Genomic DNA, 14,213 nt, shown 5'->3' on the forward strand with positions numbered 1-14,213 from the left:
GTGTGTGCAGTCTGTTTGTGGGAGATGCATCTTTCTCCCAGGCTGGAAACAAGTTTGAAGGTGGACATTGGACAATATGTCTCCATTTGGAAGCAAATTAGACTTCTCTGTCCAGATCTTTTCAGTCTCAGTAGCCTGTGCATCTGTTGTCTTTTGTGTAAGGTGGCCTTGTTTCAAATACTGTGGTGATAGCTGCAAAATGTAACTCATGAACTCAAGTTTTTTGGGTTTGATTGTGGGGTTTTTTTAGAGTTTGACCATTATTTTCTGCACAGTTATTACATTTTAAATGCTAAAATTAAGAAATGTGGTAAAAAGATGCTGGTTTTGTAGGCAAATCGTGTTTTGTAGGCAAACCTTGCCTGCTTAGACTTTTGATGCAGTATTCAATTATAATCTGATTCTGCTAGGCGAAGTCTAGATACCCAGTCCTGAGCCTTTTCTTGCAGTCAGTCTGCTAGCAGTTGGGGCAGTCTCTAGCCACAAAGGTTGGTTGTCTCTTGTGAAACTCAGGAGCTAGAACCTTTGCCTTACCTCATGCAGTAACTGCATGATTACAGTCTGCAAATGGTTGTGTCTGGCTTTCAGACTACTTCATTAAGAGTTAATTTGTATGCAAGTTTGGTTTTCCAAAAAAACAACACACATGACTGATCCACCCTATCATAAATTTTTATAATGATAAGGTGGTGCAGGCTCATCTAAAATTCCTTCCAAAGGCGGTGTCAGATTTTTACTTTAGTCATCCTAACCATCTTTTCCTTCCCTGTAGTTTTGCCGTAGCAAGGCTTTGTTTACTTGAGCTGGATCTTAATAGTTGTGCTCCCACTCCCACCCCCACTGGCACTTTGCAACATACTATAGATTATCATCACTAAAACTTCAGTTTGGCTTTTTAATTATTTTTTTTTTATTAAGAAGCATTTAATTTCCTCAGAATTCTTTTCCTTGAAGCAGATTTCCTCAACGTTTCACTTCAGGTTTGAGGCTGATGATGTGAGGAGACAAGATACTCCAGAAACAGCTTTTGTGTGACTGTCTGGGAAGTGATGGAGGGAGAATGGGAAGGCAGCAGGTGTATAAAGCAGATTTGGGAGTGAGTTTGTCAGAAGTAAGGAACAGACTTCAGTCTCTGTTTCTGGATAAGTATGGAGGTGAGGGAGCCTTTAGAAATTAGCCAGCATGTGGATGGCTGACAAACTTGGCAGAGATAACGAGCAGCACTGAGGAAAATGGGGATCTAGACAGGAAAAAGTTGGAGGTCAGGAGTCTTTATTTCCTGTCTCCTCATCCCATGATAAAAAGGAAATATGTTTACAGGAATCTAAGTGCCAGAGAAGTAGAAGGTAGAGAAAGACTGATAGCAGTGCTGATGAGGAGTCAGGGTGCTTTGTTTTGCTTTGTGCTGGCATAGCCATGTGCATAATTGAACCGAGTGAAATATTGTGCACTCTTGCTGTCACCTTACCTCCACCTGATGAAATCTAGGTAAAATGTTTATTATCTACTGTATGTATCTGAAAGGTCAACAGCATGATGCCCTCAACACCTTAACCCACAGATGAGCAATGTAGTGGTTATGCAGCTTCCTTCAGAGCTCCTACCCCATGCCTACCATATAGCTATTATTTTTAAGAGATATGTGAGATCCTAAAATGTGCTTTTGGGATCTATGAGATGTAAGGCTGTTACACCAATGGATCTTCTATCATGAGCTAAAACCTTGCCTAGAGCTGAAGTTGTGCTGACTCATGCAGTCATAATGTGTAAGGTGTGTGGGTTTGCTGTTTGGTCAGGTAAAATTAGGGTAAAGTCAGAAGAAGCCTCAAGAAAAAGAAAAATTTAGGGAGAAAGGTTGTTCTCAGTTTTGTCTTTAGAGTATGTGTACGTGGGCTACCAGAAGTGTAACAGGAAATGCAGTGCTTTATAGGCACTTCCATTGAAATGTTTGAAAACTCAGGTAGCTCTCTGGTATCTGACCTTGGCTTATGAGTTGCTTAACTTTTCCAACTCAGTGCACAGATACAGGGACGAAAGCCTTCTTGCTGCGAGACGTGCATTTTTTGTACCCAGTGGTCACTAAGCCGTTTTTGGGATGCAAACATCTGGCAGACAAAAAATTCAGCTGGGATCTACTTGTGTGTTGCATGTGATGATGAAGGTGGCGGCTCCTCTACAGTCCATAAAATGGAAAGTTTTTAGAAGACTGTACTTTCTAAGGAATATTTTATTTAATGAGAATAATACAGGAATTTAGTCTTTTTTCAGTTGTCTAGTTTTTGTACAGGGTGGGTTTATTTTTATATGGGTTGGGAGATTTTTTTGCCTTTTTAAGGAGGAAATGAGCACACCCTGATTACAATATTCCAGGACTCCTGCCACACATACATGGACAGCTGGTGTTCTGAAAGAAATTTGTGTGCAGATGATGGTTTTGATTGTGTATTCAAATTGAAAGTTTGATGAAGGATGTGGGAAATGGGGGATTTAATTCAGAAAGTTGGGCCAAGATCCATTGTCCTGAGCAACAGAGCTTCTTTCCACATTATATCTCATTTTCTAAGAATCAAGTCAGGTTTACCCCAGCTAGCCTTTTATGACACTTTTTGCAGTGTGTAACATTTTCTTCTTTGTAATGTTTCCCAATGCAATCCTTTGGGAAGAGAAAGCTCACTTTCTCTGATACTGGATTTTCTTTCTAAAGGGGACAAAGTGGGTTTTAGGGAAGAGTTACAAGCCTGTGTTGAAAGTTGCTCTTCCAACTGTCAATTCTTTCAACTGGAAGTCAGTCTTTCAACAGTTTCTTTTTACCTGGAGTGAAAACACATATCCTTGATTCACCAGATAACTTGGGTCCATTAAAGACTAGCATTAATCATCTATTACTTTGTTCCAGCAGTCACAAAACAGTCTACAAAGACACTACTGTTCAGTCAACCAGTTTTATAAAGACCTTTCTTAACACATAATGCAGAAGAAAAAACATAAACTGCACAATTAACTTAGGTTTTACTGTAAATTCTTCAAGTTGCTTAAAAATGGATGTTGCTTATATGTTATACAATGCATCTGCTCTTAAATTTGGTAGTTATGTTTAAATATTTAAGTGTTTCAATAGTGTTAAATAGTTTTATACTTGTTCTAAATTGAATTCTTCTGGCAAAGAGTTTTTTATTTTGTTTCTATTGTGCTGCAGACTCTCCTACAGATTCTTGGTGTGGTGGCTGTGGCTGTGGCAGTGATTCCTTGGATACTCATCCCCTTAATTCCACTATTTATTCTTTTCATTTTTCTTCGACGGTATTTCTTAGACACTTCAAGAGATATTAAACGTCTAGAATCCACAAGTATGTAGTTTGGTGGGACTTAATGTTAGTTTGAACCCTGCTTATTATTATGTGAAATGCTAGTATTTTATAGACACTCCATCAAAGATTTTTTTTCTTTTGCTATGCAAATGACTTCCTTATTGCCTTGGTTCTCAACTAGTGAATTACATGCTTAACTCCTGTTTTGCATAATGATAAACCTTGGGTACATCAGTTTAACTGTCTGTAAATAAAGCTAGTTAAGAACATGCTAAGCTGCTGGTCTTTGGGACCTTGCATGCACATACTAATGGTGTTTCTGACCTTATCTGGCTCTTGTGCCTGACTTTAGCTTGACTATGATATGAAATATTAAGCATTATGAATAACAAATATGGGTGCCTAATGTCATTAATAAAGCTCAAATAATTTCTTCAGTGACAGCTATTGTTAAAAATGTAAGACATTTTTGTATAAATTAATCTGCCTGGCTGTCTGACTGATTCTAATTGAGTAAGAAGACTGTAGTTAAAGATACTGCATATTTATTCTAAAAGGGTGCAGTAGAGTAACTTGTATGTTTAAATATAAAGTAGTAGGATTAAAGATTAGTGTAGTACAAAAAGAATTAAATGTTGTCCTTCAGCTATTGTTAAGTTATTCTCATTTCCCTTTGTAGCTCGAAGTCCAGTGTTCTCCCACCTGTCATCATCCCTCCAGGGACTTTGGACTATTCGGGCTTTGAAAGCAGAGGAAAGATTTCAGAAATTGTTTGATGCACACCAAGACCTCCACTCAGGTTTGTGATGAATTGACGTGAAAAATCAAATGCTTTGCGCTGTAGGAAGCAAATATCTTATGCCCTCAGCGACATGTATATAATGTGCATTAAAATCAGTAGGAGCTGTGCATTTGTCTCTTTAGGGTAAAATTTCTCTATTAGAACAAAAACATTATTATCTGTCTAGATTTAGAGAGTTTACTTTGGGGTGTAATATAATTTGAGATACCCACACATGTTTTAACAATGTGTAAGATAAATATTTGAAAATATGCCTGATAAGAATATTTGAAGAATATTTTTTGACATTTTCCTGGATTCCGTCTTTAAAGAGAGAAGGGGAGGGGAAACAAGCTGTTTTCTGAAGCATTTAGTATTAAGTAGTGTACTAGGAGTGGGCAGAGATTATTAATATAAATCACTTCAGAAAAGTTTCATATATCTCGCTTTGTTTTTTACTTCGAGCAGCTTTCAGGGCTTAAATCTAATATATGCTATTAACATTACCAAAAGGTATAAAATATTATTAGTATTCTGCAAGTATAAGTAATGAAATTCAGGTTTGCACATTGATTCTTTACCTAATGTCAATTAAATGTTCTCTATTAAAATGTTTATGAAGAAGCAGCAAAATGCAAGTTTGCAATTTTGTGTTTGTTAGGTAAGATTGTGAATTTCCTCTGTTGTAGGACATACAAGTGTATTCTGTGGCTTTTTTGTAATTTGTAGACTTGGAAGGTTTCAGACCTGACCAATTGATCTCTTCTGAAGTACAGTTTACCACAGATTGTAGAGTTGTGCATACTGACTTCCTTGTTGAACCCTGTAACCTGTGACTGGAGTAACATATCTTCTAGGGAGGCACCTCTAGCTTTGAATTTCCCGTTTCATAGTATTTTCACGTTGCTAGTCATCTGACCACATCAATGTCGCAGTAGCCGATAGCGAGGGAAGACAAAGCTGGTTTTTACCTTTGTATTAAAAGATATTTCTAGTCAATAAACTGCATATAAAATTTCACTATACAAAAAGGGCCATGATCTTGAAAAGAAATATTTTCTTATATTTTAAGATCAGATCTAAGGAACACACTTTTTTCTAGTCAATTTTATGCATCTGTTTAACAAAACTGTTAGTAACACCCTCCTGGGCAGCTCAGGAACCTGCTTTTGAGATCAAACTAAAGTGCTTATAGTCACACTATCTTTCGTGTCACCCTTGATTTGGTGTTCCACCAGAGTATTTGGAGTACACCAGATTGCTTAGTGTGTGTGTGGTTTTTGGTCCTCACAGGGAATATGAGCCAGCAATGTGCCTGGGCAGCAAAGAGGGCCAACAACATCTGGGCTGTATTAACAGGAGCATAGCCAGTGGAAGGAAGGAAGTGATTATCCCCCTTAGCACTTGTTAGCCCACATTGGGAGTGGTGTTCCACCAGAGTATTTGGAGTACACCAGATTGCTTAGTGTGTGTGTGGTTTTTGGTCCTCACAGGGAATATGAGCCAGCAATGTGCCTGGGCAGCAAAGAGGGCCAACAACATCTGGGCTGTATTAACAGGAGCATAGCCAGTGGAAGGAAGGAAGTGATTATCCCCCTTAGCACTTGTTAGCCCACATTGGGAGTACTGCATCCAGTTCTGAACCAGGAAACACCCTAACAATCTGGAGTGAGCTCCGTGGAGGGGCCACTAAGATAGTTAGGGTACTAACAGGGGAGATCTATCTGTGGGGAGGGGCTGAGGAAACTGGACTTGTTCAACTCGCAGAAGGGGCAGCTTACAGAGGATTTAATAGCTGCCTTCCAGTACCTGCAACCGTATTGCCAAAAAGATAGGCTCTTTCTTCACTGTGGTACATGGTGGTAGGAGCAACAAAATGGGTTTGAGTTGTAACAAGAGAGTTTTAACCTGAACACAACAAAAAAAACCAAACATTTGCACCGTGAGCACAGTCAAGAAGAAGACCAGGTTGCCCAGAGATTTGTTCAGGCTTCATCCATGTTGATTTTCGAGACTCAAAACTGCATGGAGCAACATGGTCTGAACTCAGAGCTGACTGTGCTTGAGCAGGAGGTTGAACTAGAGATCACCTGGTTGCTTTCATCCTGAATGATTCTTTGATACTAAATGTGAGCAAGCAGTAGCTGATGTAAGAGGATACCTTTCATAGCAGGTCACAAGGTTGGAGTACTGCATTTTTAAGTCTCCTAAAGAGTTTTAAATTCTTTCCTGCACTGCAGAAGTTTCTCCCAGCCAGCAATGGTTGTGTTTAGCACTTAAGGCTGGAGTAGTATTCTCTTCTCTAGTTAGGCCTGAGCCTGGGACACAGGACACTTGCTTTGAACCCCTTTCAGGGATGCCTCTGAATTTAATACTAAATAAATTTTAGATAAAAAACATCCAAAAGGCATACTGAGATCTGACCAAACCCAACTTTCCTTCCTGCCAGTGCCTATCTCTATAAGGAAGCTCATGAGCCATCAGAAGTTACACCACGGTGGATCTTTTTTAGTCCCCATTGTTGTCATATTCCTTCTTTTATGCATAGTGATTCTGGTTACATAGGTTGCAAAATGACCCATCTCAAGCTGACAGTTTAGTGCACCTTCCTGGACAACAGGATCTATGGAGCAAAACCTTGGAGATTAAAAACCTACAAGCCAAGTGTCCCATTTTCTGGTCTTACAAGTACACTATTGCACCAGAAATGGCCTTTAATGTCACCAGGAAGCTGCCATAGGTTGTTCCCAGGGCCACTCAGCTTCTGAGTTTCATGGAGGTAACTAAATTACCATGGTGAATTCAATTTCTGGAACTAGGTTTGTGACTTGGTGCAACACTCCCTCTGCATGTGTGCCCAGGTGTATGACTGTCTGTTAGGCCATATCAAATATCTTGTTTATTGCAAGCAGCTGCTAAACGTGTGGTCATGCATATGCAGTTAGGCTTCATGTAAACGGGACTAAGAAGTTACCAGCTGTGTAGCTTCTCTGGATGCCTCTTACCATCCTCACTCTTACCCTCTGCTGTCCTCCAGAAGTTACCTGGAGTTTTCTGTTGGCTGAATTGTTGATTTGATCACTCTGTAATCTGGCAGTCCAAAACGATCAGGTTTAAAACCAGATTTGCCTCATCTCTTTTTTATAAAAGGGAGATTTTTTTCAATTTGAATCTCTCCCAGCACCAGCCAAAGAACACTGAAGCAGTTGAAACTGCATTGATCTTTAGCATGAAGTAATGACAAGCAATGCAGAAAGGGTTGGAATGGTAGCCTTCTGCTGTGACTTGGTAGCAGCTGGAACAATTCATCTGACTGCAGTCTAGGCAATAAATAACGCCATGCTTTGTTATGACCTCTTGACTTCTGGTTTTGGCCCTGAATTCAAACACTTTGCCTTCTGTGTTGCAGTGTCTTTTCCTGCTGTCTCCTCTATCTTGTACTGTAGCATATCTGTCTGGGATAGAATTTAGCACCAAATTGTGAACACCTAGATGTGAGTGCCCAGTGGAGATGTCCACCTGTGAGCCTCCCCAAAAGTAAATATGTGCATCTAGTCATTTGAATAGCTCTGTAGCTACACTGGCTGTATTGAGCAGCTCTTACAGGAGCTTAACCAGCTGCAGCTACCTTCTAAAGAGTTGGCTGTGACAGTTGTGTTGTGATATGTTCTAGCTGAAATCCCGTAGACTCTAATCCAGCTACAGTAAATGCAGTTGTACTTCTGCTTTTTCTGTAAGACTCTTGAGTCCTCTAGAGTTCAGAAAAGGCTTCCATTTTAAATAAATGGACCATGCTTCAGTCCTTGACTGTTCTTTCTCTTCCTATTACTGTACGTTGTACTGTGGTTGCCATTGTGGTTGCTATTGGTGTGAAAACTAAGTTAGACCATTTCAGGGAAACTGGTCAATATTCTGATCATCATCAGTCCATACAGACTTGCACTTGAAGGTGGCAATGGTCTTTTTTAACAACTTGTAATATTAACATGAATTAATTTCATAGCAATTATACAGCTTAGTTTTCTAATAATCCGCCGTTCTTATGTCTTTGTAAAATACACTTTAGAGGCCTGGTTTCTATTTTTGACGACCTCGAGGTGGTTTGCTGTGCGTCTGGATGCCATCTGTGCCATTTTTGTCATAGTGGTTGCTTTTGGTTCCCTGCTTCTTGCCAAGAGTAAGTACAGATGTTAGAAAAAGTTCACCCAGTAATTGCCATGTATAGTAATGTTTAATTCTTTTTCATATATTGCTGTTTCTAATTGTTTAAAGGCTGTAATTAAGTTAAGTGTTTCTTTCTAGATCATGATCTCTTCCTCAGTCTAGGGCACTGGGGCTGTATCTGCTTTCCTGCAAATACTGGAGGCAGTTCAGACGTATTCTGGGTTGAGGCATGTGTCTATCATCATCCCCAAATGTGCAAACAAACTTGCAGATCTGTAGTCTTTGCTTTCGAGATTCTGACTTTCAGAGCAATTAAAACAAATAAATCTTTTTCTATTCCCCACCTTTGTCTTTCTTTTTTGGGCCTACAGGGCTTTACTTTTCATACTGAAACACCCACAGAGCAGCCTCTTTAACAACTTGTTTCCTTTCTACACATGTCACAGTAGGTCAAAAGGCAAGGTAAAGTTCCAAGGGATACTCTTCTCATATCTTAAATCAGTGGGATAGGCCAATTCCAGAAGGAAAATTGCCTCGTGATAATACATTTTATGTTCACTGTCATTCATGAAATGTCATTACTGTATGCATCATCCAGGGTGTAATTGGGTTAGATGTACTAGAATGAGATAGTCATCTAAAACATGAAGGAAGAAGTAATTATCTCGGACATGAAAATTAGTGCTAATTTGCTGGTTTTGTTTTCTTTCTTTTTTCTTTGGACAAGTTCTGTATATGCACATGTGTTTTAAAATTTAAACACTCTGTGCTGCACAACACTGAAAATTTTGAGCTAGGTCTGATGATAATAGAATGCATAAAGACAAGTCAAAACAGTGGTTCTGAATTTTTCCTTGCCTCTGGATAAGGAGTAGCTCTCTTCAAGTCAATAGGATTGTGTTAGGATAAAGTTCAAGTAAGTCAGAGGACAATCATCCCTAATATCTGGGCAGATAAAATCCTTACATTTTGTGAGAGTAGACCTACTGAGCACAGCTAATGCTTTTATAAACAGGGGAAGAAATATTCTGTCCTGTTATTTTATCTGATTTCGTACAAGGGTACAAAGTTGGTCTAAATGTTGGTAACTAATTTTGAAATCATTTTATACTAATTTTTTCTTAGGTTTAGGAGCTTATCTAACTCCCTTAGAAAAAAAGTGAATAGTTAACTAATGCGTAGCCAGATAGGGATGACCCTAACATGCTATGTAAGTATGGTCTTGAGACTGAACCTCAGTTTTTGGTTAAAATGCTCCTCCAAGGAGAATTGGGATTATATTTTCAAATAGACAGTTTCCAAAGTGGACCAAAAAATGCAGCAAGTAGCTGTTCCACTTGGAGCTACTCATTGTACAGATAGCAAGTGCTGCGTAACCACATAAAAATCTGGCTATTTTGCTTCCATCATGTAAGTAAACTCATGAAAGTGAACTTAACTAGGATTTTGTGTATTTACCAACGTACCTATTTGAGTCTCTTTTTTCTCTGTTCTGCAGCTCTGAATGCAGGGCAGGTTGGTTTGGCGCTGTCCTATGCGATCACCCTCATGGGAACGTTCCAGTGGGGTGTCAGACAAAGTGCTGAAGTTGAAAACCTGGTAACGTTTATTTCTTCCTTTTCCCCTCTTGGTTCCTTTTTGTGCTTGTGACATGAAGCCTTAAGGATGAGACTCTTATTAATTAACTGAGGATATTAATACCTTAGCAAGTGATTGAGGCACCACTCTAGAGTCCATAAAGAAAAGTAACTACTTCTAGGGTGCAATTTGCTTGACTGATTTTAAATGTTTGTTGAGATGAATTGTGTCCAGGGACTGTCCTCCATTCATAGTAAGGAAGGCTTTATAATCTCCCTTTGCAGCAGAAAGGAGACTCTCTACTTACAGTGTAGACAATTGCATTGCAACTTGCTAAAATTATAGTAAATGAATCCCTCTCTATAATGACGATTCAAAACCTTTTTTGTCTGCTTCATATATTTAATGTATTATTATTTAGTATTGCATTTTAAAATTATATTTATATCCCTCACAGCATTTTTTTCATTGCAAAGACTTAGATCTTCTTAATATGTTTCAAGTTAACACATATTTGAAAGTATTTGTTTATAATCATCTGAGATGGTTGCATGTTTTCCAGAATATATAATGCAAAATGCCTTCTACTAATTCACAGTATTTACTAAAATGTTCTAGTTTGCCTATTTACTTTCTTAAATAAATATATAGGAAAAATAGACTGTAAAAAGAACATGCTGAGCATAAACCTGGGCATTTTTGTGTTGTGTCGGCAACTGAGTGTTACTTGGAATTACAATTTGGTGCCCATAGTCTAGGAATTATGTGTAGTCCTTTTGTAGAAGTTACAAAACCATATTTAATTACAAAATTCATAGTAATGTTAAATTTTATTATTTTTGTCCAGCACATTGCCTCCTCAGCACATTTTTCAGACATGAATAAGCTAGTGGCGGCAGACTTCAGTGAGAAATGGGAAGAAAGCTTTCGGGTTTTTTCATAGCAGTTCAGTAGTTTTGGAAGTGTCTGTGGGACTGCGTTATGTACTAAGTTGCTCCTGGAGGCTGTGATTCAGAAATACTTTGGAGGAGAAAGGCTTGCCATTCACCAAGCTGGCTTTGATGTGGAATGCTGATCATTTTATGGAGCTATGGTTAGCATCAAATTCTTTGACAGGTGGACATCCAGCAAAAATCCTTTGTTATTAAAGGGTGACTACACTGAGGGGAGGCAAGAACATTTCCCCTCCATCCTGTTACAAGTGAGTCAAGGGAAGTGATTGCTCCACTCTACCCCGTGCTGGTGCAACCTCACCTTGAATTCTGTGTGCAGTTTTGGGTGGCACAATATAGGAAAGGTATAAAGCTATTAGAGAGTGTTCAGAGGGGAACTGCGAAGATGGTGAAGGGTCTAGAGGGGAAGCCATACAATGAGCAGCTGAGGTCACTTGACTAGTTCAGCCTGGAGAAGAGGAGACTGAGGAGAGACCTCATCACACTCTACAGCTTCCTCATGAGGGGAAGCAGACAGGCAGGCACTGATCACTTTTCCCTGGTGACCAGTGATAGGACCCAAGGGAATGGCATGAAGCTGTGTTGGGGGAGGTTTAGGTTGGATATTAGGAAAAGGTTCTTCACCCAGAGAGTGATCAAGCACTGAAACAAGCTCCCAAGGGAAGTGGTCAAAGCGAGACTGAGGCCTCATCACACTCTACAGCTTCCTCATGAGGGGAAGCAGACAGGCAGGCACTGATCACTTTTCCCTGGTGACCAGTGATAGGACCCAAGGGAATGGCATGAAGCTGTGTTGGGGGAGGTTTAGGTTGGATATTAGGAAAAGGTTCTTCACCCAGAGAGTGATCAAGCACTGAAACAAGCTCCCAAGGGAAGTGGTCAAAGCACCAAACCTGGCAGAGTTCAAGAAGCATTTGGACAATGCTCTGCAGGCACTGATCACTTTTCCCTGGTGACCAGTGATAGGACCCAAGGGAATGGCATGAAGCTGTGTTGGGGGAGGTTTAGGTTGGATATTAGGAAAAGGTTCTTCACCCAGAGAGTGATCAAGCACTGAAACAAGCTCCCAAGGGAAGTGGTCAAAGCACCAAACCTGGCAGAGTTCAAGAAGCATTTGGACAATGCTCTTTGGCACATGATGTGATTTTTTTGGGTTTTTTTTTGTTTGTCCTCTGCAGCGCCAGGAATTGGACTCATTTGTGTGTCTGCCTGTAGCTCATATGGCAATTTCATTTCTAGCTTTGTCTTCCCGACACACATTGGAATGATCTTATTTTAGTAATGACCGACAGACAACTTTCACACCTTAAAATTTTTAATACTTATGCACATATTTAGATTTGTAATCAAACCCACTGATTGGAAATGAATGCGTATGTATGGCTTTGTGTCATGGTAGATCTGGATCTGTACTAGGACAGAAGGTGCATTCTGTCCACTTACTCAGTTGTATAAAGCATAGAATGGCACCAAATACTCTTTTTGCATTGAGTCTTTATAGTAAAAATACACAACATATTTATGTGTGTACAATATTTGCAGTATATTCAATAGGATGAGGTTCATGTATATGTGTCTTATTTCCTCCCCGTAGATGATATCAGTAGAAAGAGTAATGGAATACACAGAACTTGAAAAAGAAGCTCCTTGGGAGACCAACAAACATCCACCACTGGAATGGCCCAGCCAAGGAATGATAGCATTTGAAAATGTTAACTTCACTTACAGTCTGGATGGTCCTTTGGTCTTAAGACATTTGTCTGTTGTAATTAAACCAAAAGAAAAGGTATGTATATGGCTGTCTTTGAATGTTCACAGAAATTAAGCAAAGATGATAAGTTGACAAGAAGCTGTGTGCTAGAAATACATTATAAAATACATGGGTGTTAGAAAAATAGGAAGAGTCCTTTTAAAAAATAAGCTTTAGCCATGTTTAGTAACAAAGGTTGGAGCCTATTTATTTCCTTTAAAGTGTAGCATAAATGCATCTGGGAACATATTTCTGTCTGTCAAAACAGAGGGTTAAACATACCCGATAATTTTCTTACAAAACCTGGGATTCTTCAGAAAGTGGCAGACATTGAAAATACCAGCTAAGCCCAAAGTGTTTATTCAAATCCAAAGCAGATGGAGCTGCATTAGGAAATTGAAGATTCAATTGAAGGAACATAATTGGAATGAAGGATGTCAACAGGTGAGGTGAGCAAAAGCAACTGAAAATAGGGAACATACGTCCTTTAACACTGAGCCCTGAATGGAAGAGAAGAAAGCAATACAAACCAGTTGCATCAGTTTAGAATTTGGGATTTTATTTCCGTTCCTTTCGGCTATCAATCCAATTAACTGTTTTCATTAATTAGATTGGTAGCCAAAAGAAACATAGGAATAAAACTCCTCGTCCTCTGGAAATCTGACTGTTCCTCCCCAATTTTGACACTATCCCGATTGAGAGAGTGCTGCAGGGAAGGTCTCCCCCACAGACAGAATTAAATTAGAGGCCTGCAGTGTTAATTTGTGCTTTGCTGCATTTCAAATGCACGTGTACTTTTTTGATTAGGATGTCTTCCCTAGGAGGCTGGTTCAACTCTATAATCTTTGCCCTGGCCTCATTTGTAAGGTGCTTTTCCATTCAGACCCAAACCTGTTTCTTTCCTCAAGTAGACCCTGGTAATAACATGCATGTTACAAAAATTCAGCGCAACTTTCCTACATGGAGATGATCTCATGGAAGTAGGTGTGAGTGAGTTAAAAATGATCTTTGAGAAGAAGAGCCATATGAGCCATGTCTTTGGCTGGTTTATGTCACTGCAATGTAGTAGCAGGCAAGAAGATTTACAGTTCTTAGTGAGAGACAGAAGTAAAATAAAAAACGGGAGCAAGAGATATTAGTAATGTATGACTCAGTCCTTGGTGGGGGCAGGAGAGGAAGGGATGACTGGGGGTATTTATTTTTGCTGAGCAGTTACGCTGTGGTTTTGTCATCCTGAAGTGAATTTGCCTGGCTTGAAGCTATTGCCAAGAACTTTGTGTTTGTTTTCTATGATGTTTTGCACAATACTGCAGTAGACTGCCACTGTGTAAAATAAATCTCCCAAGCATCTGTCCTCCTTATATTGGTTTTAATTATGGAGAAGCATCTTCTTCTGAACCAGGTTTGCAGATTCGCTAGGGATTCTGCATGTGCAGCTGTCAGTGAGAGCTCTTACGCCTGTTCAGGCCCCTGGCTCATGGAGACTTCTGGTGACTGTAGTGCCGCTGGCAGCATGAATGAGTTTAAGCTTCTGCCACACTTGTAGTTTTTCTCGTAGCTACCCCAGTGCCCAGTTTGGGAAGCTGTATGTACAGTAAAATCGAAGGAGGTGATTGCTAGCAGATCACCCATCAGTTAAGGTCTCTTTTGAACTGCATGTCTCAGTGTTCGGTATTTCC

At 39.6% G+C, this 14,213-nt stretch overlaps 1 protein-coding gene across 1 annotated transcript in view; it reads left to right on the forward strand.

Moving 5' to 3' along the window:
* ABCC4 (ATP-binding cassette, sub-family C (CFTR/MRP), member 4) overlaps window positions 1-14,213 on the forward strand; it is a gene marked incomplete at its 5' end in the record, with an annotated part of 132,123 nt that overhangs the window by 85,257 nt on the left and 32,653 nt on the right. The window contains 5 exons of the mRNA XM_009082521.1: window positions 3,197-3,347; window positions 3,988-4,107; window positions 8,156-8,266; window positions 9,752-9,852; window positions 12,379-12,570. Coding sequence (XP_009080769.1) covers window positions 3,197-3,347; window positions 3,988-4,107; window positions 8,156-8,266; window positions 9,752-9,852; window positions 12,379-12,570 — 675 coding nt within the window. The remainder of the gene's footprint in view (window positions 1-3,196; window positions 3,348-3,987; window positions 4,108-8,155; window positions 8,267-9,751; window positions 9,853-12,378; window positions 12,571-14,213) is intronic.

This window comes from Acanthisitta chloris, unplaced genomic scaffold, assembly GCF_000695815.1.
Source record: "Acanthisitta chloris isolate BGI_N310 unplaced genomic scaffold, ASM69581v1 scaffold14589, whole genome shotgun sequence".
NCBI lineage: Eukaryota > Metazoa > Chordata > Aves > Passeriformes > Acanthisittidae > Acanthisitta > Acanthisitta chloris.